Below are 25,053 nucleotides of genomic sequence, written 5' to 3' on the forward strand. Positions count from 1 at the left end.
AGGGTTAAGGCCTCCGGGAGGGAGATCACATAATGAAAATCCATTTGAGAGGGTGTCCACTATGATATCAGGCAGAGGTTGGTACATGTTATCTCCCAGATTTGAATAATGGTATCAAAAAACCTTTTCGATTCCGACGAAATCGCTTTCTCATCCATATTCGGCCATTGATGTAAACACAACTTTATATGGGCATATGCAAATAACTTGACAACCGGAAGTTGAAACTTCAGTACGTCATGCATATCGCACAAAGTGGAATACAGTCCATTCCACTTATACTGAAGTCACTTATATTACATTGTATACGTGTCTGTGATATTGAAGTAAAAATCAAATAACAATATCTATATAATTTAACATCGTTTATATTGAACTTTGGATATAATGAACGATTCAAGTTGGTCCTCTGAAATTCAATGTAGCCGGAGTAGACTGTATATCGAAAATGTTAAAAACAATAGAATAGAGCCTCATAAATCACAGGTTGCAGGTTGTAAATTTATATATTGACTAAAAAACATGGAATATCATTTTATTTACGTAAAGATAGCCAGCTATTGTTTAGAATGATGATCGGCAATGTTGCGGGAGTGAATCACTCCCACATCTGCACCATTACGGAAATCCTAAGGAGTTGTAGCCCTCTCCCAAAAAAATCGGAGAGGGCTACATTATTGCAGCTAGAAATACGGGGGCGGTTCAGTTTAGAAAGTTCAATACGCCCTCTGGTGGAGAATGAAGTTCACATTCTATCGTAAACTTCTACCCATTGCACTTTTTCTTTTATCTGCAAGTGGCGTTTTGATCATCCGGGTCAACTTCTTATATACATATATGTATTACTTTTCTACAAAATTGGAGATAGGTTGCGAAAACAAAATTATTGAAAAAGGAATGTAAAATCATTTCCAAAATATCCAAATTACATGTATAATTAAACAATTATTAGAATGGAAACAAAGTATTAACATAGAAACTAAACAAAATAGAAATTCAGTATTGAAATTATAAACTAAGCAAAAGTATTTGAATAGATGTGTAAATAAAAAAATAAGTATAGAAATCATAAATTACAGCAACAGATTTACTACTTTTTTAAATAACAGCACCAAAAAAAAAATAAAAAAAATAATAGAATATTGAATTGAAAAATCATAAATTTAGCATTAAAATCTTGCTCTGAAATGAAAATGTAAAAATTACAATATTATGACACAGAAGTTCGTATTATATCTCCTTAAAAAAAATAACATGAAATAGAGCACGTGGTTTAGTTTGTTAATGTCGTCTTCTTGCACCTCCATAACTTGCAAGAGATATGAAACCTTACTGGGTTATACCCAATTAAAGGAAATTCATAAGGCATTATCTGTTGTTATAAATAGATATTTTACCTTGAAGTGATAAAATTAGCACAATGAAATCCGATTGATATTTATAACATATATATTCCCTTTCAATGTCCATTTTATGATATAGATTACACCCCCAAAAATGTGCTTAGCAATTATCTGCAATCACTAGCATTGCATAGTCGTCCTTTGAGTTTTAAAATCTTTGATGAAAATGGTATATTTTATTTTCGTATTACTATTTAAAGATCTATGCGGAAAATCCCAGGTATATTTTTAGCTTATTGACTCGACGGAGCTAGAATGTTTAAAAATAAGGATGGGACTACGATGGACAAGGTTTTTCTATCTGATTGTTAATTTTTTGTCAGTTTTCGGACTGAAGTTGCCCCAACAACCTGACCCAGGCTTCCGGTATAACTGTTGGGACCAAACCTGTACATTTCCGAGCCAATATTGTGACATTGACGAAAAACGGTGTTTATTTTGTTCTGACGATCTGTGCAAATCGGGGAATTTTCCAGAACAGTGTTACTCATATTGTCAAGGTAATCTTATTTTTCATCAGAGGATCTAGTATTTGAATATTCTAGAAAAATATCAATTAAAAACGAATTGATAAAATTTCTTTTTCTTTGAAACAGTGTTATTATTGTTCAAACATGTCGTAATCTTTGACATTTTAATAAAGAGCAGAACTTTGTGTAATTTGTGCTCTAACATTACGTCTTCATTGATAGTACTTCTAGGTGCGGAATCAACAAGTGTGGTAACTCTTTCCGTCAACTTGACAAAAGGGTCTCAGACATTTGACGAAATGCCAGGTAAATGATTTTTATAAGTGTATCTTGGCAATGTTACAATCAAACAGCATTTCTATAGTTTTCTCTCACCTGAGCTGAAACCTCAAGTGAGCTTTTCTGATCGCCTGTTGTCCGTCGTCTGTTTGTCTGTCCGTCTGTAAATATTTACATTTTCGACTTCTCCAGAACTACTGGGTCAATTTCAACCAAACGTGGCAAAAGCATCCTTGGGTGGAGGACTTTCAAGTTTGTACAAATTAACGGTCATGTCCCTTTCAAAGGGGAGATAATCACAAAAATGCAAAAATAGGGTGTGGTCATTTAAAAAGCTTCTTCTCAAGAACAATCGGGCTAAAAGAACTTAAATTTACATGAAAGCTTTCTGACATAGTGCTGATTCAAGTTTTTGAAAAACCATCATCCCCTGGGACAGGATGGGGCCACAATAGGGGATCAAAGTTTTACATGCGAAAATGTAGGTAAAATCTTTGAAAATCTTCTTCTCAAGAACCACTGGGCTATTCTCTTTAGAGAAGTCGAGAGGCATAGCCTTCATCGACTTCTCTTCGCAAGCATTCATGTTTTGATTCTGGAAAACGTGTAAATGCCGGAGTCGGTGACGGTTTATTCTTCAACCGACGTTTCGAGCAAGTAAGTGTTGATTTCTTTATGACAGTTTTGAGCATTACTGTTAAATGTTTGAAAACAAATTGTCTATTGCGTAAATCCAGGCACATCTGAGTCGAAACGTCGGTTGAAGAATAAACCGTCACCGACTCCGGCATTTACACGTTTTCCAGAATCAAAACATGAATGCTTGCTAAGAGAAGTCGATGAAGGCTATGCCTCTCGACTTCTCTAAAGAGAATACCACTGGGCCAGGAAAGTACAAATTTACATGAAAACTTCCTAGCATAGTGCAGATTCAAGTTTAATCATGACCCGGGAGTAGGATGGGGCCACAATAGAGGATCAAAATTTTACAAGGAAAATCTTTTTTAAAAATTCTCAAGAACCAATGGGCCAGAGAAGTTTACATTTACATGAAAGCTTCTTGACATAGTGCGTATTCAAGTTTGTAAAAATCATTGTCCAGGGGTAGGTTGGGGCCACAATATGGATCAAATTTTTACATGCAAATATATAAGAAAAATCTTTAAATACGGGCCAAGGTGAGGGCCTCTTGTTTGAATTTAGTACCATGAAAGTTGTACAAGTCGTAAATCTCTGCCCAGGATACAGAATAATAGTCTTTCCAAAATCTTTTTTTATTATTCATTTGTTTTTGTAGGTGCCCTTGAACTTGCTGTATGGTTGATTTTAGCCGTCTTGCTCATAATCCTTATCATCATTGTTGTGCTTGTTATTATGTTCTGTCGCTCCAAACACGTACCATCGCCATCTGGATACAAATTCATAAGCAGCCCTACAGACGCGGACGAGCCAAAACAGATATTAGGTCAGTACCATATGCAATTGTGTAGTCTCTTCCGGTAACCCTCTCCTTTGCGTATTTTATTTCTTAACCGCAGCTCTATGGGTTTTCCGACAAGCACGGGGGGTTATTGATTATTCGCTTGTCGGAAATATCCGTGATCGTAGCGATTGTTGGACATTAAGACAATCGAATCGCTTTTAATTCATTTTCAACATGTCCCCTGTCCCGTGTTTACGTTAACTGGTCTTGGGAGTTGTCAAAATAGGGGACCAGTTAAGAGAAAGTAAACAGAGTTGTGATTTAAACCCGGGACAGGGGACATGTTGAAAATGGATTAAAAGCAAGTAAGTGTTGATTTCCTTGTGATGGTTTTGTGCATTACTGCTAAATGTTTGAAAACAAGTTGTCTATTGTATAAATCCAGGCACATCTGAGTCGAAACGTCGGTCGAAGCATAAACCATCACCGACTCCGGCATTTACACGTTTTCCAGAATCAAAATATGAATGCTTGCGAAGAGAAGTCGATGAAGGTTATGCCTCTCGACTTCTCTAAAGAGAATACATCGTCTCTACTAGAGAGAGAAAGCGGCGGTATTTGTTTAAGTTGATATCATTGCATATGCTACAAGAAGTTGAAAAAATTGAGGAACTTGTCATCTTTTGTTCGCAGTCATTATTGTTTACGTCTATCACGTGCATAGAATGAGAACCGCATTTTGATTGGCTCCATTGTGCGACTTGGACCCAATGAAATGCGGACTCCTTAGCCCGAAATTCAAATGGCTACATTCGTCAAGGGTTCATGTGGAGGGTACGTAAACAAAACCTTGACTTGTGAGGATGCATATACGGCAAAAATTGCACTTTCCTATACCCTGTTGGTACAAAAAAACGGTATCCATGCATATCCTTTGATAACCTGTTTATCCTTAATTCAAACTTAAATCCAGCCAATCCATCTTGCGTAATCCAGATGTCCTCCGACATGCTTATCTCAGTGTTTTCATATTTTGAATGGCACAATGTTCTCAGACATGTTTATCTTACTTGTTTTTGTTTTTATACTCTGAATGATACAATTTTTCAGTTTCTTTTGGTGTGAATATGAATGCTGGTATCATTTAATAGAAATGCAAATATCATTTATATAGTAACTAATTTGGCAAATATGTAATTCTAATCATTTTGTACCCGATATACATTTATAGAGTAGATGACACTATTCCCAATTTCTAACTGGATTTGTATTGTGTTTCGCTACTTTGAAATCTTTCACTAACATTCACAATTGCACTTACTTCCGAGACTTTTTTCTAGCATGTATCGGGAAAAGGCTAGGTGATCCAGTTGCATGAAAGGAATTGTGGAAAGATTTCAAAGTGATACTTAGAATTCTCGAATTCTAACAAAATCTTGGTTTTTATTGTAGATGTTGATGGAATTTCCAAGGAAAATGATATGATCATCATAAATGAAAAACAAATGATGTCTACAAATATTATGGCACAACCAGATAGTCAGATATCGATGTCTTCGGGTAATTCCCTCGCGTCAACTGTTACACAACCGGAAGAGGTGGGATATTCACGCCAGCATGCTCACCACATTGAAACAGAACTTCTGAAAAATTCATACGCGGAAGGTACATCTACCGCTGTGGACAATGATAGTGGTTTTACAGAGAGCAGGCACACTACAAGTACAGTGGCACCGTCGCAGGATTTTCCTGCTTTAAAACAATCTTTCGCTACCAATCAGGAGGACACACTCTTAAAGATTTAAGAGCCATTCGTAATTCTCCACAACTTAAGTTTTAACATTTCATCTCGACTATGGGCATAATTACAATATAGTATAAGTGTGTTTTGTTTTGTTGTCATGTTTATTATGAATAAATAGTTCGTATATTTATTACAGGCTGAGAAATTCTATAATAAGAAATCAAACGATTTCCATTCAAACATGGGTTGTTGTTGTTTTGTTGTTTTTTTTTTTGTTTTTTTTTTTTGGTTTTTGGTATTTTGGGGTGTTTCTTTTCTTTTTCTATTTTTACCTGGTCCAGTATGAATAGCTGTATGACCAATTTAGCGTGGCAGGAAACGGCTATAAATGTAGAGTTTATTTTGTTACTCGAGCTTAAGACTGCGTGCATTTCACTCACAATACCCCCACCCCCGGGCAACACCCTCCCACGGTTTTTTGTTGGTTACATTGTATCGTTGTTTAGTCATGTTAAGCACTGTCATCAATAAAATGCGCAGGTCTTGGAGCTAATACCCATGATATTGGTGTTTTTGTTATGATTCTTTTATATAAGGATATGAATAATTTATATTCGGTTAAGACTGGTCGAATTTTGTAATAAAAATTATATTTTGTGTAAGCGTTTGACAGGAAACGGTTTAAGAGAGATAACTCTAAATTTCAAGATGGATCGCGAACATTCAACGATGGTTCAACAGTCATGAGAATGTTTCCTTATTGAGTTACTCCGATTTTCTACTTCTACAATTTTTTTTATAACAGTACCGGTAACTTCAATCTAATTAAAATTAGACCTTTCATCTCGCTCTTTTCTGTTTGTCGCTCGTGCTTTCACGAGCGACAAACAGAAAAGAAGAGCGAGATGAAAGGTCTAATTTTAATTAGATTGCGGTAACTTGTACTGTCAAATTTTTGGCAAATTGTTGCCCCCCCCCCCCCCCCCCAAGAAATCTGTGTTCAGAAACGATATTCAAGTCACGAAGTTGTAGTGATATTCATTATGAAAATTAGTATGGTATTCACTTCAACATGTGACATCTATCTTTGTCAATTATGAATATTCATAACATCCAACACCCTGCAACAGCACGTAATTTCTCCGACATTTTGTGATATTCTGACCCCTAATTTACACCTCAGAAACACATGTACTGACACATTATAAGACTAGCCATCAAATACCATGCCAACCTTTCTCTTGGAATATGTAAATAAAGAGGGAACCGTATCTGATCCCCGCCTGGCGAACTGCTTGCTCTGAGAAACTCAGACGCGCGTGTGCAAAGCCAGAGAGAATACATCCCTTTAACATGTTCACCCATGTGACGTTACGGATCTAAAGGTCGCCGCTACCGTGTAATGCGACTTGGTTTGTCAAGATTTACCCAAAGTGGTAAGTGAGTTTTCAACATTCATGTCTCGCTCGTCTCTTTGCTTTCAATTTGGCAGCCGACAGAGCAGATGTCGACGAAATTAACATCAGCAATTGATGCATTGGTTTCCATAGGTGAAAATTGTGCTTGCCATTGCATTTAACATCGTCATATAACGAATGTGTTCTATTAAGATAGTAGAAAATATTTTAATGAGGTGTCATATAGTTCATGTATATTGTGAATTATTGGTGCTGACCGAGGCATATTCTGGGCATATGTATGCAATGTGTAGATGAATAGTAACCACATGACAATTGCTTGCACATGTTCAATGCATCCCCAAGCTTAACCCTTCACATGTAGTTTTGTACACATTTAGTAACGCTGTCACGCAGTGATAACTATCTAACATTAATTAGGTATGATATGTTATTGTTTATTGGTGAGTGTTTTTTATGTATGACATCTTGGAGTGATTTGTTATTTCTCGAATTCCCAAAGAGATGTGGAGGTTGATTTTGTAAAAGTTTTGAAGATATAGGTAAGCTAATATTAATCTCCAATTTACAAAAATAAGCATAAGTTCGACGATTTCACCGAAGAGAAAATATTGGATCCGCGCGGGCTAGCTGCTCATCCGTTGTGCAACAATGCCTGTAATCTTGTATCACTTTATCTGAGTACAAGTGGTTAAGTTCTCCCCGTCATCTTTCAGTTGATCTTATGTTGGAAGTGGTAGCGTGCGGTGTGCGCGTGCGATAATTGATACCGCATTTTCACTACTAATCCAAAACATATTTGCTTGTACGGAAAATATATTGAGCAGGTCTGCTTACAATGAAAAAAAAAATCCTTCATAGAGAGAGATTTGGAAGTCAGTTCTAGTAGGAATTGAATTTTAATTACTTAAGAAAACCATCATGCTGGAATTTCATATGTTTGTGTATTGCATAATTACATGTTTAGATTCGGTGCATCAAAAGTAGTTTGTTAATTTTTTCTGACATTTAGTGGATTTGAAAGATTGCATGGCGTTTAAATGGAAGAGGTTGCAAAAAGCGTTATTCTTGGTAAAAAAACAAAACAAAAAAACAACTTATTTGTTATGTTCTAGTTTTGGGTTTTTTCAGTTCACGATCAGTTCATGGATTTTTAAGACTATATTCCATGTTTTATCCTGATAACTGACAGCCAAATACCTCAGATATCAGAGTTGTTATGATATTCACTGACAATCTAAAATGAAAAATCGCCTGTGAAATATTGCAGATTGTCAGTGTCAAGATATGGATTAATTTCTGTAATTTCTACTGATGTGAAAAATCATACATGCAATCTGATTTATTCAGTTCACCAGACTTAAACTCGCTTAATAAGTTACAACTTTATAGATGGTTTTTCCTCCTCTTCTCACGAAACCTGAATTCAATTTTCAACATATAAAGGCTTTTCATATTGTCAGGAATTAATTATTGTGCTTTATCTTCCTTTTATAAGAAAGATGCCTTTCTGTTTAAAGTGTGGTAAAAAAAAAAAAAAACCAGTGGAAATCCCATAGGGAGGACTGTATGTCATGTGCTTAACACATTGGGAGGACTGTGTGACGAGTGATTGACAGATGGGAAGGACTGTGTGACGAGAGATTGACAGATGGGAAGGACTGTGTGACGAGAGATTGACAGATGGGAAGGACTGTGTGACGAGTGATTGACAGATGGGAAGGACTGTGTGACGAGAGATTGACAGATGGGAAGGACTGTGTGACGAGAGATTGACAGATGGGAAGGACTGTGTGACGAGAGATTGACAGATGGGAAGGACTGTGTGACGAGAGATTGACAGATGGGAAGGACTGTGTGACAAGTGATTGACAGATGAGAAGTACTATGTGACGAGTGATTGACAGACGGGAAGGACTATGTGACGAGTGATTGACAGATGAGAAGGACTGTGTGACAAGTGGTTAATATATGAGAAGGACTGTGTGACAAGTGGGTAATATATAAAAAGGACTGTGTGACAAGTGGGTAATATATAAAAAGGACTGTGTGACGAGAGATTGACAGATGGGAAGGACTGTGTGACGAGAGATTGACAGATGGGAAGGACTGTGTGACGAGAGATTGACAGATGGGAAGGACTGTGTGACAAGTGATTGACAGATGAGAAGTACTATGTGACGAGTGATTGACAGACGGGAAGGACTATGTGACGAGTGATTGACAGATGAGAAGGACTGTGTGACAAGTGGTTAATATATGAGAAGGACTGTGTGACAAGTGGGTAATATATAAAAAGGACTGTGTGACAAGTGGGTAATATATAAAAAGGACTGTGTGACGAGTGATTGACAGATGAGAAGGACTGTGTGATGAGTGATTGACAAAAGGGAAGGACTGTGTGACGAGTGGGTAATATATGAAAAGGACTGTGTGACAAGTGGGTAATATATGAGAAGGACTGTGTGACGAGTGGGTAATATATGAGAAGGACTGTGTGACGAGTGGGTAATATATGAGGACTGTGTGACGAGTGGGTAATATATGAGAAGGACTGTGTGACAAGTGGTTAATATATGAAAAGGACTATGTGACGAGTGATTGACAGATGAGAAGGACTGTGTGATGAGTGATTGACAAAAGGGAAGGACTGTGTGACTAGTGGGTAATATATAAAAAGGACTGTGTGACAAGTGGGTAATATATAAGAAGGACTGTGTGATGAGTGATTGACAGATGAGAAGGACTGTGTGACAAGTGGTTAATATATGAGAAGGACTGTGCGACGAGTGATTGACAGATGAGAAGGACTGTGTGATGAGTGATTGACAGATGAGAAGGACTGTGTGACAAGTGGTTAATATATGAGAAGGATTGTGTGACAAGTGGTTAATATATGAAAAGGACTATGTGACGAGTGATTGACAGATGAGAAGGACTGTGTGATGAGTGATTGACAAAAGGGAAGGACTGTGTGACTAGTGGGTAATATATAAAAAGGACTGTGTGACAAGTGGGTAATATATAAGAAGGATTGTGTGATGAGTGATTGACAGATGAGAAGGACTGTGTGACAAGTGGTTAATATATGAGAAGGACTGTGCGACGAGTGATTGACAGATGAGAAGGACTATGTGACGTGGATTGACAGATGGGAAGGACTGTGTGATGAGTGATTGACAAATGGGAAGGACTGTGTGACAAGTGATTGACAGATGAGAAGGACTGTGTGACGAGTGGGTAATATATAAGAACGGCTGTGTGACGAGTGGGTAATATATGAGAAGGACTGTGTGACGAGTGGGTAATATATGAGAAGGACTGTGTGACAAGTGGTTAATATATGAGAAGGACTATGTGACGAGTGATTGACAGATGAGAAGCACTGTGTGACGAGTGGGTAATATATGAAAAGGACTGTGTGACAAGTGATTGACAGATGAGAAGGACTGTGTGACGAGTGATTGACAGATGAGAAGGACTGTGTGACGAGTGGGTAATATATGAGAAGGACTGTGTGACAAGTGATTGACAGATGAGAAGGACTGTGTGACGAGTGATTGACAGATGAGAAGGACAGTGTGACAAGTGGTTAATATATGAGAAGGACTGTGTGACGAGTGGGTAATATATGAGAAGGACTGTGTGACGAGTGGGTAATATATGAGAAGGACTGTGTGACGAGTGGGTAATATATGAGAAGGACTGTGTGACGAGTGGGTAATATATGAGGACTGTGTGACGAGTGGGTAATATATGAGAAGGACTGTGTGACAAGTGGGTAATATATGAGAAGGACTGTGTGACGAGTGATTGACAGATGAAAAGGACTGTGTGACAAGTGGGTAATATATGAGAAGGATTGTGTGACAAGTGGGTAATATATGAGAAGGACTGTGTGACAAGTGGTTAATATATGAGAAGGAGTATGTGACGAGTGATTGACAGATGAGAAGGACTGTGTGACAAGTGGTTAATATATGAGAAGGAGTATGTGACGAGTGATTGACAGATGAGAAGGACTGTGTGACGAGTGATTGACAGATGAGAAGGACTGTGTGACGAGTGGGTAATATATGAGAAGGATTGTGTGACAAGTGGGTAATATATGAGAAGGACTGTGTGACGAATGATTGACAGATGAGATGGACTGTGTGACAAGTGATTGACAGATGAGAAGGACAGTGTGACTAGTGGGTAATATATGAGAAGGACTATGTGACGAATGATTGACAGATGAGATGGACTGTGTGACAAGTGATTGACAGATGAGAAGGACAGTGTGACTAGTGGGTAATATATGAGAAGGACTGTGTGACGTGGATTGACATATAGAATGACTATATAACTAGTAATAAGACATGACGACTTTAGAAAAACTCCATCTCGATGTGATAGATGGTTAATTAACACTTAGAAAGATTCCATCTCGATGTGATTGATTCTTAATTAACATTTTAGAAAGATTCCATCTCGATGTGATTGATTGTTAATTAACACTTAGAAAGACTACATCTCGCTGTGATTGGTGGTTAATCAACACTTGAGAAAGACATCCTCCCTATTTCACAGGTGGTAAAGACGTCAACCGTGTTGTCAGAGGTGGTTAATGTTGTAAGAGGTGGTTAATGTTGTTAGAGGTGGTTAATGTTGGGAGAGGTGGTTAATGTTGGGAGAGCTGGTTAATGTTGTGAGAGGTGGTTAATGTTGTGAGAGGTGGTTAACGTTATGAGAGGTGGTTAATGTTGTTAGAGGTGGTTAATGTTGTTAGAGGTGGTTAATGTTGTGAGAGGTGGTTAATGTTGTGAGAGGTGGTTAATGTTGTGAGAGGTGGTTAATGTTGTGAGAAGTGGTTAATGTTGTTAGAGGTGGTTAATGTTGTTAGAGGTGGTTAATGTTGTTAAATGTGGTTAATGTTGTGAGGGGTGGTTAATGTTGTTAGAGGTGGTTAATGTTGTTAGAGGTGGTTAATGTTGTTAGAGATGGTTAATGTTGTTAGAGGTGGTTAATGTTGTTAGAGGTGGTTAATGTTGTTAAATGTGGTTAATGTTGTGAGAGGTGGTTAATGTTGTGAAAAGTGGTTAATGTTGTTAGAGGTGGTTAATGTTGTTAGAGGTGGTTAATGTTGTTAGAGGTGGTTAATGTTGTTAGAGGTGGTTAATGTTGTGAGAGGTGGTTAATGTTGTTAGAGGTGGTTAATGTTGTGAGAGGTGGTTAATGTTGTTAGAGGTGGTTAATGTTGTGAGAGGTGGTTAATGTTGTTAGAGGTGGTTAATGTTGTGAGAGGTGGTTAATGTTGTTAGAGGTGGTTAATGTTGTGAGAGGTGGTTAATGTTGTTAGAGGTGGTTAATGTTGTGAGAGGTGGTTAATGTTGTTAGAGGTGGTTAATGTTGTGAGAGGTGGTTAATGTTGTTAGAGGTGGTTAATGTTGTGAGAGGTGGTTAATGTTGTTAGAGGCGGTTAATGTTACACGAAAAATACACCATCACTGTGAATGTTGATTATAGAAACCACTTTAATTTGAATGATGGATTTAAAACACTTGAAAAAGACACCATCTTTACATATTTACATTCACTGAATCTCTTTTAAAATTGACATTGCTTTTATCTTCGACAATGAATACATGTTTTTTTGCAAACTAGTTTGATCCGGTTTTTTAGTACCATCTGTCCGCGTAATCATTACCAAATTTGGAGCGTCATCAAGGTCAAAGGTTGCATTGGCTGGTCCATTTAAAGTAACGAAAGGGTCAACATATGATATTTCAGTACTTAAATCTATAGTTTATAGTTTTAAAAAATACATAAAAATATAGATATAAACAATGAATACTTTCATTGTTGTTTTATCGGGTGTTGAAGGTAGCTAGTATTGCAGAAAAAAATCATAACCCGCGTAAGCTGGTTATAAAAACTTTTTCTGTAATGCTAGCTACCTAGGCGGGTTATGAATCTTTTCTGCAATACTACCTGACTTCATCACCCGATAAAGCAACAAAAAAGGCATTTTATTGTTTAATTGAAAGTGATCGACACACAAGAGAGACTGTGTGACTATTAATATAAACGAAAAGAAATGGGAAGGACAACACTGATGCAAACTGCGAGTTGCCATTAGAAAGACTTCGTATGATTGATAAACTGGTCTTCTTCACTTCCATTTTCGTTGTAATAATTGTAATTTTCGCCTCCTCCTCCTCCTCTTCATTTCAACCCCGCCATTGCGAAATCCTTACCCATTTTCCTCCCCAACCCTCTTAGATACAAATAATAATCACATTAATAAATTAAACGCTTTCTGCCTTCTTCTGAGAGACTCCATAATCTTCTTTGAAGTCAAATATGAATATCGTAAAAAATAATATCTGCTTTCTAAATCCACGATTTGTTGACCAGCTTAAATAGTTTTCTTTTCAGTATTTCTTTCGAATGATTTTAATCACTTGTAATCTGTTGTGTTGGATTGATTTTAAAACGCATGCAAAGGAACGGTTCTGTTTTACGATTTCTATCTGTTAAGCTCTCTCGTACTTTAGTAGGAGATCGTATTCTGTGGTAAGATTTCTTCTTTTTTATTTCAGAGGCCGGGGAAATATCTTGAGGATTCAAAACTTTGTAGAATTAAGTAATTTTTACATTCAAGATGTTTTGGCAAATTGACATAGTGCCTTTCTGTGTTGTGCTTATAAGCAATTATTGCATATCCTAACAAGATTTGAAATATTTCGGACGCCCACGATCGACAGTGAAATATTACATTACTGTACTCATTTTCGTGATATTGCCACCTGTTTTACAACACCATGTGACGGGAATGTTAATGCACATCTCAGTGACGTAATTAAGAAATATGTTCTAGGCATATAGCGTACCCCAGGGATAATAAATCATATGTGTCGATAATATTCACCAACTAATTGATACTTCCCAAGATAAGACAATTATCAATTTGCAGTGAAGGCCATAGATCTTTAAAAAAAACATTTATGTCAATTCAATATGTCCCAGTCAACTCGAAATAAGAAACAACACAGTTTTCCACTTCTGCTTCCTAATTAGATATTTTATTGAATATAGATGTTAACGGCAAACTGTCAACTCAGCCTTATGACAAAAGAGATTACTTCAGCTTCTCCAACGTCAACTTTACATATATATTCAAATAGCAATATTCCATTATTACCTATATATGGTATTTATGCCTCTCAGCTGATTTGATGTTCGCAAGAGCTAGTTCTGCGTATGGTCAGTTTTTAAATCGTGACAGGCTACTGACAAATACGTTGATGTTTAAAGTCGGCATTTCGAATATTTTATCGTCGTTATAACGATATACAATGTAATTTACAAATACAACCTATCATTTGGTAAAAAGCTTTTTGGCATGTTTCGTACACTGATATTTGACTACGGATTACTCCGTTTACCAGATCAAGATGTAGGGCTCACGGTGGGTATGACCGGTCGACAGGGGATGCTTACTCCTCCTAGGCACTGCCGGTGAAGGGCTGCATTTAGGCCTATGCTCGGCGCTTACGGCCTTTGAGCAGGGAGGGATCTTTATCGTGCCACACCTGCTGTGACATGGGACCTCGATTTTTTCGGTCTCATCCGAAGGACCGCCCATTTAGTCCCCTCTTACAACAAGTAAGGGGTACTGAGGACCTAACCCGGATCCCCACGGGGACATTTTACTTTTGAATTGTTTACAGTAAGCACCGTGTGGCATAAACTGCATGAGGAATGTGTTGGTATTATTATTGCAAATCTCTTTATGTTTGAAATCATAAATATATCTGAACCGAGCATTTCCAAGTGAACGAGTGCAAGATCATTCCAATTTCCCAGAGACAAAACACCCTCTTCCAGTAATATTGCAACAATATAGAAACAATTTTCAAGCACTTTTCTTGAATTATCACAGAGGATTTTTGGAGCTTTATCTCAAGAGTTTATCACATAAAATAACCGTGCACCATTATAACAGCTCGTCATAAAACTCCAGACACCGCCATTAGATGCCACATGTCTATACCGGACTCTCCAGTCACTCTGTTTTCTCCGAATTTCGAAGAACCTCACTAACCAACCTCATATCAAAACTCTCTTTGTGGAAGGTACTTGAATTGATAGAAATAAGATGTTGGAACAGGTTCCCGTTGATCTATCATTTCAACAACTGAAGCATGTCAGTTGAATAGTGTGTAATGAATAATGTGTATATAACACTGTACATGTATTTAATTTTTTTTTACCAATTTCAAACTTGACGTAGAACAGTTTTACACCACTCGATACTTTAAAAGCAGTCTGATACTGGAAACCCCCGTTATAAGAACCCACCGTGTGGTCACGTCTCTCTAATGATTTCTAACTAGGAATAGAAAACGATTTTGTATTTTAAAGTAATTCATTAAATTGAATCATATAGGATTGAAATTAAACCCATAACGAGAAAACGCCCAGGTGATAAACTTTACGACATCAATATACATCACAGTATGAACTTGCAGAGTGTCGCTGACTTTCGTAACTGAATCAACTGCATTTGAAAGCCCTTGAAGTGAATTATGCAATTTATTCGCTGATTTGTTTTTCCTCTGGTAAACAAGATAAGTGTTGAGACTTATCAACTCAAAAGATCAATGTTTCAAGTCGATTTTTTTTATTATCTTTCCATCCCCTGTGATGTAAACAAATATAAAAAACAAAAACTTTGCTGAAACCGCTCGAGCTGCACGATGAAAAGCTACGCAAGGTAATGATAGCTTCTCGGTACTGTTCCGATCGTTGCTGGAAATAATTCCTATATATCTATGAAATATCGGGAGTGAGAAGAAGATAAAATTTTATTCTATTTGCCCCCTAGATTTTCTGTAGACGTCTATAAGCTCTGTGCGTACGTCAGGAGCAGATCTAGCATATGGATTTGTTCTCAGTTTTATTCGTATGTATTATTTTTCAGATTCCTGTTGAACTTATGATGAGGAAGTGATTTTTGAACCTTTGACTCTTTCTGATCAAGGAGCCGGTCATGGGCAGTGGCGATATTATTAATGTCACCCTGAAGGGAGGGGCGCCTTGGGGATTTCGTCTGTTTGGAGGAGAAAGTTTTCCTATTGAAGTTGCCAAGGTAACAGCATGCATGCAAAATAATTTTGTAACACGTTGTAAATATGCGGGTTTAGCATAATTTGCTGAAAACAATACACGCGCTTGTGTTTCATCGGTGTATGATATAGTCAAACCCATAATTCCTTCCTCAAGTGTACCTCTCGCTGCTGAGACAAGAGCTGATGTCGATCATTTGCATGGAATTCGAATACAATTGCGATGTCATGTGTCATATTTAAGGAACTAATGTAACGAAAACAGCCAGTTCGTTGTAGTCAGATTTTGATCATTTTGTAACTACATGTATCTTTCACATTAGTTATGTTTTTTTTAAAAAGTGGCGACATAAATGTATCTTTGAAGAAATCATCATGTACCCATGTTATGTCCTCACACTAGCTGCAGAACTGCAGCTCTCTGGAATAAAATGTGGGTAGATCAGAGTGCTGCTAATCCCCCTGACATCGGCTGAGATTCGGCTCCGCTGGATATTTGGACTGGCGCCTTCGCCGAATCTAGGAGCAGTCCTTCATAATTCACATTCAACTTTGGTGACACGGCCATGCGCTTCAAATGAGTGATTTGACTGTTGAACTAACTCTCTATCGCTATTAATGCTTCGTTGCTTCTAGGTATGAAAATCCCAAAATAATAAACACAGTCACTAAAATTTTCGTTCAAATGAAGTCTCATAACGTAATTATTTATCTCCTGATATTGAAGAGTTCCTTTAGTTTGTTGATATGGAGTAACTGTCCATACTTACTTTATCTACTTTCCCACAAATACTTTTTCGGTTAACTATTTTGAATAAAAATAAATCTAGCTTGGTCAAAACATTATTGTTTGAAGAGGTTCAGTTATTGTATTGAATTGGAGATTCTCTTAAGATACCAGAATTACTTTTCAACACTCAAGAATTTATTTTTACGTCTAGAGGAGCTTTATTTTTCTCATTTTTAATCAAATATATTTCGTTTTAAGATAGCACAAATACCGAAAACTATAGTATTGGAAACATAAATGAATACAATATACAAAGGGGGTGAAATGGACAGGCAATCTAACGTGACTACGTAAACAGACGAACTGTGCGGAAGCTGTGTGTTTCCAGCACAAACGAATGCACATGTATATCTTGACACAAGCGCAATGGTAAATAGATATCGAGGATGCGATGTAAAAATATTAAAATGTAAAAATACGGATATATAACACCTGAATTGTGTGCAGAAAAAGTTGCACAGTAAATCAAAGGTTTTTTTTTTAAGGTGGACCTGTTGCTCTCTGGTCTATCACAATTAATTTGCTCATAGAGCTACAGTTCTGCAGCTGCCCGAACACTTAAAAAAAAGTATATAGAAGCTCTGGTTATATGATTGCTTCATTTATTGTTGTATTATTATTATCATTGTAGAATTTTAATATTTTGTATGACTTTATGACTATTATACGGAAAGTAGCAAAATCTGGTTTTCGTCATTTTTACTGACTATTACTAAATATTTGTTTGGACTATGTGTATAACAGATATCGCGAACTGCTGACAGGAAAGAACACCCTGTTTTAATTTGCTAGTCAAAGATTGCAAACATGGAAAACAAATTTCCATAATGCGATAAAGTTCGCCTTTTTCCAGTTTGCAAAATCACAGACGAAGAGAAAGCAAGACTTTGTTTTATATCCAAGTTGTTTACATATCGAAGAAAATGTTTCTATTTCATGACTGCCAATTTCTTTTCCTTATCGTTTGAAGATTGCAGTTGGAAAGGTTACACGAAGAGAAACGAGTTATATGAAGTCGACATATCGTGATTTTTTGTGCATGTTTCCTTTGATAAAAGAATCGGGTGGGGCAGTATATTTGACAACAACACGTGTTGTAAGTTGCCTCAAATTGGAACAAAACTCCCTACAACTCGTGGGAGGGTTCTGCTAAAAAGTTGGCAGATCTGACAAATTCCATTTTCATAAACAAAGTTCGAGAGAAATCCAGACCTCCATAACACATATTTAATCGCCCGAGTTCGAACATGCTAGCTCCTTAGCTAATTCTACCAATTTAGAACAATGTATAAAAGATTCTATATACCTGGGTTTTGTCAGGGATGTGGGGGTTGTGAAACATCTTCAATGCCATTAACAATATCCGCAAAATGTTGAATCAAATGACATATGAGCGTGGAAATTACGGATGCAGAGCTTCTTTGCATTTCTGCATAACACATGTGTTCAGAGAATCACACGCGCTGTTAGGTAACAACCCAAAAAAGTTCCGCTCAATGACAAACTGTTTTGTGCTAGCAATGACTGACCTGATGCACACAAATACACAAATAACGCGATGAAAAGTCATCTACCGTTTGGCAGTTTTATGCAAGAAACACATGTGCCATGCCAATTACTAGGTTAAATGACTTCATAATACGTATAAAAACATATGGTGAAGGTCGGTGATTATGAAGGGAACCAAAAACAACTTTCATGGTTCGAAACTTGCAGGTCCTTAAAGTTAGTATATACATGTTTCATTAGTAGGGTTACTAATCAAACTGTACAAGATTTCTCGTATTGCTACGAGACTATATGAAAATAAATTTGATACATCATCAATTTGCATATTTTCACTTGTAGTTTAGATAAAAATATCATTCTGGGCTTCGGTTACGACTGAGTTTAGGAGGTTGCAGTGGAGGTACCGGACTTGATCTCTGTTGGCCTATTCCTGCCAAGCGCCAGGCATTGGAAGTTAAAGTTAAGGGTCTTTTATGACCGAATTTCCGTGTCACGGCGGGTGTTGGCACGATAAAGAAGCCGCACTGTTACGCCCCTGGGCATCATGCATAGGTCAACTTCGCACTTCACGTGTCGTCTCAATACGAGTAAAAGAGTCTGTCACAGGACTCAAAACCATTTTACCCGATAAATTTAATACGCATCATCTTGTGCGATTCGTTCAGAGAGCTGTAATGAATTTTATACATTATAGGTTAATCTATCTTCCCATGACGTATGACGTCATAGGGACAATAAATACTACGTGTGTTATTGAGGTCCAAATATTCCATACCGTTAACTTACATTAAATGTATTCACATTTCTGAGAGAAATATTATATGATCGTACTCAAGTCAGATATCTGTTTTTAGAACCAGTTTTGGACACCCTCCAGGAGCAGAAGTCGATGCTCAGCCATGTTTACCTGCTAACCGATTCTTATCAAATCTCTGAAGAGCTTTCAGAAATTTGAGAATTAGATTTTCAGAAGAATTACCCAAAGACTACTTTTCATTTTGATCTTGAAAAAGATCGCAGTACAAGTCGCTTGCACAAAAAACAAACATGCAAATTAATTTGCAATGAGTAGAAGCTGATCATTTTTCATTGTTTCGTAACACTAATTATAAATCTTATTGTTCGATATTATTTGTTTCATAATTAACACGAATTACTATCTGAATTCTCGATTTCATTTACTGAAGAATAGCCAATTATTGTCAAAATCAATTGTATTGTATTGTTTAAGTAAAAAGTCGTTTTAAGTCTATCAATTTTTTTTTATAACTGCTTAACGTTTCGCCATAGCTAATACATGCTGGTATATGTGGGGCTGGTAAGGTAAAAGGATAAAGAGAGAGAAAAGGGAGGGAATGCATATGAAGAGAAGTGTTCGAGAGGGGATGAGAGGAGTGAACGGTGCCCCCTGTAGGCCCAGTACATCATACTATATTTATCGTAAAGGATGACACTGGTTATAAACATAATCAACATAAATTGAATTTCTGTTTGTATTTTTTCTGTCATCCACAAGTCAACATGATTATTTGGTAAGTCGACATTTTTTTCTGACAAGTTTGACAGGTTAACATGATTTTGTCAGAATATAATGTCGACTTTTCAGATAATTATGTCAAGATATGTGACTTTTTTTATTATTTGATTGAATAATTCTGAGTTTTCTGGTTAAGATTCAACAAACTAGAAAAAAAAATAGAACGTTGCATTCATCTCCACGTGAAGTGAATATAACATCATTTGATTTTTTCAAATGAACTTGGGATTACCAAATTAATTCGATTTGTTATTATATTTGGTTGTCCAATGAATACTCGCCTCTCTTATAACTTTCGATAAATCTTGTACTCTAGCTGTAAACAAAGATGGCCGATCAGGTATCGTCTTGTAAGCTTTAGTAGCTTGTTTCGAAGTGTTAGATTATTCAGTAGTATGATAAAAAAAAAAATATTTGCATTTTATTAGTCTTTACAATCTCTAACTACCCTCAAAGTACAATATGTACCTCACCCTCCGGGTTCGTGGAATATTGTATTTCTCAGTTGGCTAAAGCATCGTATTGACCTAAAAATGTCAATAATTGCACGCAAGATAATGATGTCCATTCCCCAGATGTTGTGACGACCTGCCAGATAATAATGTCGAATTGTCAGAAACCATACTGAATTATCAGAAATGGGTGGTAGTTTGTGTATGGTAGCATATTTGTGCTATCCTCTTGTCAGATAATTATGCCATCCACTTTTCAGATAATTATATCAGATCTTTATTTCCACAGATCTTTATCATAAGTCGACTTGTCAGATTTTTATGGCCAGATGATAATCCTGAAAACAGGACCTCGGTATCTTGCCAAAGTCAGCATTATGCAAATACTATGGTCGTTATAATATTATGTTATATATCAATGTAATACTAGTATTTGTATACATTTGCAACTATAACTTTTCATTAGGTCGTATGCTGTCTGGTGTGTTTCATATCAACTGTTAAGCCGTTTTGTATATACCCATCTTGACTACAGATTTGTCCGCGTATCTGATCAAGACATAGGGTTCACGGCGGGTGTACCAGGTCGACAGGGGATGTTTATTCCTCCTACGCACCTGACCCCGCTTCTGATGTGTCCAGAGGTTCGTGTTTGCCATACTCTCGGTTTTGTATTCTTTACAGGAGTTATGAGCTTGATCACTGTTCGTCATCTTCACTTTTTCATTCTTACATGTAAGCCACTAACTGCAAAACACAAGTCGACATACCTTTCTGACAAGTTAACAAACCTTTCTGACAAGTCAACATACCTTTCTGACAAGTTAACATACCTTTCTGACAAATTAACATAATGATCTGACAAGTCAACATAATGATCTGACATGTCAACATAATGATCTGACAAGTCAACATAATGATCTGACAAGTTAGCATACTGATCTGACTAGTCAACATACCTTTCTGACAAGTCAACATACCTTTCTGACAAGTTAGCATACCTTTCTGACACGTCAACATACCTTTCTGACAAGTTAACATACCTTTCTGACAAGTTAACATAATGATCTGACAAGTCAACATAATGATCTGATAAGTCAACTTAATGATCTGACAAGTCAACATAATGATCTGACAAGTCAACATAATGATCTGACAAGTTAATGTAATGATCTGACAAGTCAACATAATGATCCGACAAGTCAACATAATGATCTGACAAGTTAACTTAATGATCTGACAAGTCAACATAATGATCTGACAAGTCAACATAATGATCTGACATGTCAACATAATGATCTGACAAGTTAACATAATGAAGTTAACATAATGATCTGACAAGTCAACATAATGATCTGACAAGTTAACTTAATGATCTGACAAGTCAACATAATGATCTGACAAGTCAACATACCTTTCTGACAAGTTAGCATACCTTTCTGACACGTCAACATACCTTTCTGACAAGTTAACATACCTTTCTGACAAGTTAACATAATGATCTGACAAGTCAACATAATGATCTGACAAGTTTACATAATGAAGTTAACATAATGATCTGACAAGTCAACATAATGATCTGACAAGTTTACATAATGAAGTTAACATAATGATCTGACTAGTCAACATACTGATCTGAGAATTCAACATGCAGTATTACAACACAACACCAGGTGGATATACGTGTTATTTAGAGACCTGTTAGATAATCCTCCCGACTTGTAGCATCATTATGTCATCTTATCAGAAAATTATTATAATAGTGAATGGCACAAATTTTGCTATTTAATGTAAATTTGTGAAAACTTGTAAAACCTTGTTTAGCTGACAAGTCGAAAAAGGATCTGACAAGTCTAGTTATCAAGATTATTTCCTTAAAAGTCAACATGATTATCAGACGAGTGGATGACAGAAATATGCCACCATAAATACTGTCTTAATCAATACAATTCCACTTTGAACGGAACAGACTTCTCTTGAATGATGTATATAAGGTTATATGACCTTTGATATTACAAGCAGTTTCTCACTGCATCTTATAACGTGCATTAATTCATCACTCCGAACGTCACTGCTTTACTTAAGAGTCATCTATCTATATACATGTTACGTACATGCAGGTAAAACGTTTTCTGATATCGCCAGATAGGTCGAAATTTTCACTGCTTCCGACTTCACCTGGAAACTGAAAACCCATTTTGCGACGCTTTCATCTTCTGACTGGTGACTAGTGAATTTCCGTTCAGCGAATGTGGAATCTCTCAAATAATTTTCCTTTTCCGTTTCAGATACGAAAGAAGAGTAAAGCACACGATGGAGGACTACAGGAAGGGGATGTCTTACTCCGTCTGAATGGTGTCCCTGTCAAGGGGAAGACCCACGAAGCAGTCATGCAACTGGTGGACAATGCTGGAGAAAAACTCCAAATTGAACTCCAAAGGTATTTGGTTTAAAGTTTTAATTCATGCGGGTTCCGTTCATCATATAGTTTTCCTCATACTGAATTCCACTTGTCCTCAAATTGTTCATCTGCCTCTCTTTGCGCAAACTCAAATCAAATGGATTTAACATGTCGCTTGTCCTGATTTACAATTTTCATCGTTTTCCATCTCAAAACTATAAATAATCGTTCTCATGTTAATTGGCAAAGTTAATTTCTGCCTGCTGAATAATGGAATCATGGGGCAATCAGTGAAGCTGATCATGCAGCTAACATATTCCCATCAAACGAACAACCTTTCCATTCATGTGAATAATTTTCGATGACAAAATTTAGTGAATGTGAATATTTATGAAATAGAATGGCTTGAAGGACACTTACGCATCATTTGCATACAGGTATATATACAGGTGTACATGTGTAGCTTACAGGTATATATACAGGTGTACATGTGTAGCTTACAGGTATATATACAGGTGTACATGTGTAGCTTACAGGTATATATACAGGTGTACATGTATAGCTTACAGGTATATATACAGGTGTACATGTATAGTTTACAGGTATATATACAGGTGTACATGTGTAGCTTACAGGTATATATACAGGTGTACATGTATAGCTTACAGGTATATATACAGGTGTACATGTATAGCTTACAGGTATATATACAGGTGTACATGTATAGCTTACATGTATATATACAGGTGTACACGTATAGCTTACAGGTGTACATGTATAGCTTACTGTGTATATTGAAGGGGATCAGTTAACAAGGACTACCCAGTACTAATGATTAGATTTTCTGATTACACGTATCCTTATACGCCATCTGTGCTACGAGTATGTGATATTCATTTTGCATGGACCCAAGGGTTATATGGGGAAAAGTCAGTTTGCGCATGCACAAGTGTACGGTTATCAAGATTAGCCTGCAGCTATGAGAAAACTGTAGTTTGATGTAGATTGTGAAAACTATCAGAGTAGCGCGTGATCTTACACATGAGGGGGGGGGGGTCAGCTTGAGCATGCACAATTATATTTATTTGAGCGTTTACCTAAATATGACAAATTTTCATAAAAAAATTTGTCAAGAGACATTTAAAAAAAAAAATGCTGTATGGATTGTGTAAAACAGTTTTTATTGCTCTTAAAAAAGAATAGATTATTGTTATAGAGTCTAATTCATTCATTTATATGTTCCCCTCAGCAACAAAAGAGTTAAAATATTGTTGTTAATACCTTAAAATGGGCATCACTGGTGAAGTGGAACCGAGTTACTGAAACAAAAATCAACATTCAAGCTTGCGAGCATCGATATTTTGTTGCCATACTTATATTAATGAATCGTGGTATTACGAGTTGTTGAATTTAAATCATTGGATTAAAGTATGAAACCCAAACGTTATTATGTAGATCAGATTATGCCGCCTGTTGAGGTCCAGGTCAGCTACGGAGATGACTCTTAATTCTGAGGTTAAAGCTACAAATACGAGTATTTCATATTCATTATGAAAAGTGGAGATAACGAAAAGTGATTAATCTCCTAACTCCTATAAGGAATACAAAATTATTTATCATTACAGCCCTAGCAATAAGATGTATGTATGTTTCAAGATTCAAAAATTCTGTTTTAAAACACAATTTATTTCAACCTTAATTTCTGGCAGAAACACAAGCCTTTTGTTCAAGTATTGCAGCCCTGTTTTAAAGTACATCAATTTGTTGGGTTTTTTTTCCAGACCTTACGGAAAGAAGACTGTAAAAGACCCACAACGGCCTACGAATCTACTACAACCGTCCGACACAAACGTAGTATCGTCAGCGTCCTCGAATTACGTCATCCCCGAGGGTGACAAAACTCGAAAGATAATTACTCACCAATATCGGGAGAACGAGCCAGGCGGACTCAAGTCCAATACATACATCAAACAGGAATTTGTGAGCTCCCAGCCCTACCAGACGGTTAACCAAGCCCAGTCACAACAGATGCCACAACAGGTGTATGTTGACATCCAGGATCCGTACAGATCCCTGAAGGAAAACCTGTCACCATTACCAACTGATTTTCAGCCAAAGTCGGCGTCTAGTCCAGTTCCTCACTTCCGGGTAAGAAACGTGAAGGATGTACTGAGCCATCCTCCAACTGGAAAGGTATATCCGGTTCAGTCGCCAGCATCGGAACCGCAACCGCTGCAAGAAAACGACGCGAATATACCCATGTTCCGGGTTTCAAAGTTTCAGCCTCGCATGTCTGAGCATGAACCACATGTTCAATTTGTACCTGAACCAGTCGTGTACCTAGAGCCAGAACCAATTCCGCAGCAAGAAGAGTACCAGCCGTACGAAGCTGATGTAGCTGAAGGCCCGCCTCCATCTGCACCCATCCATAGCGCTCGAAATGTTCAAAATGAACCAATGATGTTTCCCGTACCGAGACCGACTTTTGACGCTGTTAAGGAGTTGGTCAATTAT

General features: G+C 37.0%; 2 protein-coding genes and 1 long non-coding RNA gene across 8 annotated transcripts in view; 2 read left to right on the top strand and 1 right to left on the bottom strand.

Moving 5' to 3' along the window:
- Positions 1-21,175, bottom strand: part of LOC125668199 (uncharacterized) — a 29,332-nt gene extending 8,157 nt beyond the window's left edge. Inside the window, exon 1 of the long non-coding RNA XR_007367502.2 lies at positions 17,947-21,175. This is a non-coding gene — a long non-coding RNA (uncharacterized LOC125668199). The remainder of the gene's footprint in view (positions 1-17,946) is intronic.
- LOC125668198 (uncharacterized) lies at positions 740-5,509 on the top strand. The gene is made up of 4 exons (XM_048902029.2): positions 740-1,903; positions 2,096-2,179; positions 3,450-3,617; positions 5,028-5,509. The coding sequence occupies exons 1-4, from the start codon at positions 1,675-1,677 to the stop codon at positions 5,378-5,380; spliced, it is 834 nt and encodes a 277-aa protein (XP_048757986.2). The 5' UTR covers positions 740-1,674; the 3' UTR covers positions 5,381-5,509.
- Positions 6,524-25,053, top strand: part of LOC125668196 (uncharacterized) — a 26,341-nt gene continuing 7,811 nt past the window's right edge. For 2 of the 6 annotated variants that reach the window (XM_056163285.1, XM_056163288.1), the window contains exons 1-4: positions 15,081-15,498; positions 15,706-15,873; positions 22,427-22,578; positions 24,321-25,053. The exon at positions 24,321-25,053 is cut by the window's right edge and continues 277 nt beyond it. In XM_056163285.1, coding sequence (XP_056019260.1) covers positions 15,775-15,873; positions 22,427-22,578; positions 24,321-25,053 — 984 coding nt within the window. In that variant the 5' untranslated portion in view covers positions 15,081-15,498; positions 15,706-15,774. Of the gene's footprint in view, positions 6,756-7,212; positions 7,280-15,080; positions 15,499-15,705; positions 15,874-22,201; positions 22,259-22,426; positions 22,579-24,320 lie in introns of those variants that run through there. The other 4 variants (XM_048902027.2, XM_048902028.2, XM_056163286.1 and 1 more) reach the window with 4 other exon arrangements.

This window comes from Ostrea edulis, chromosome 4 (genome assembly GCF_947568905.1).
Source record: "Ostrea edulis chromosome 4, xbOstEdul1.1, whole genome shotgun sequence".
Classification (NCBI taxonomy): domain Eukaryota; kingdom Metazoa; phylum Mollusca; class Bivalvia; order Ostreida; family Ostreidae; genus Ostrea; species Ostrea edulis.

Bases quoted from the DNA above. Each gene is read 5' to 3' on its own strand.
- LOC125668198 (XM_048902029.2), top strand. From the start codon at position 1,675: ATGGGACTACGATGGACAAGGTTTTTCTATCTGATTGTTAATTTTTTG. The intron at 1,904-2,095 runs GTAATCTTATTT...CTTCATTGATAG, and splicing joins GTGTTACTCATATTGTCAAG to TACTTCTAGGTGCGGAATCA. The intron at 3,618-5,027 runs GTCAGTACCATA...TTTTTATTGTAG, and splicing joins CGAGCCAAAACAGATATTAG to ATGTTGATGGAATTTCCAAG.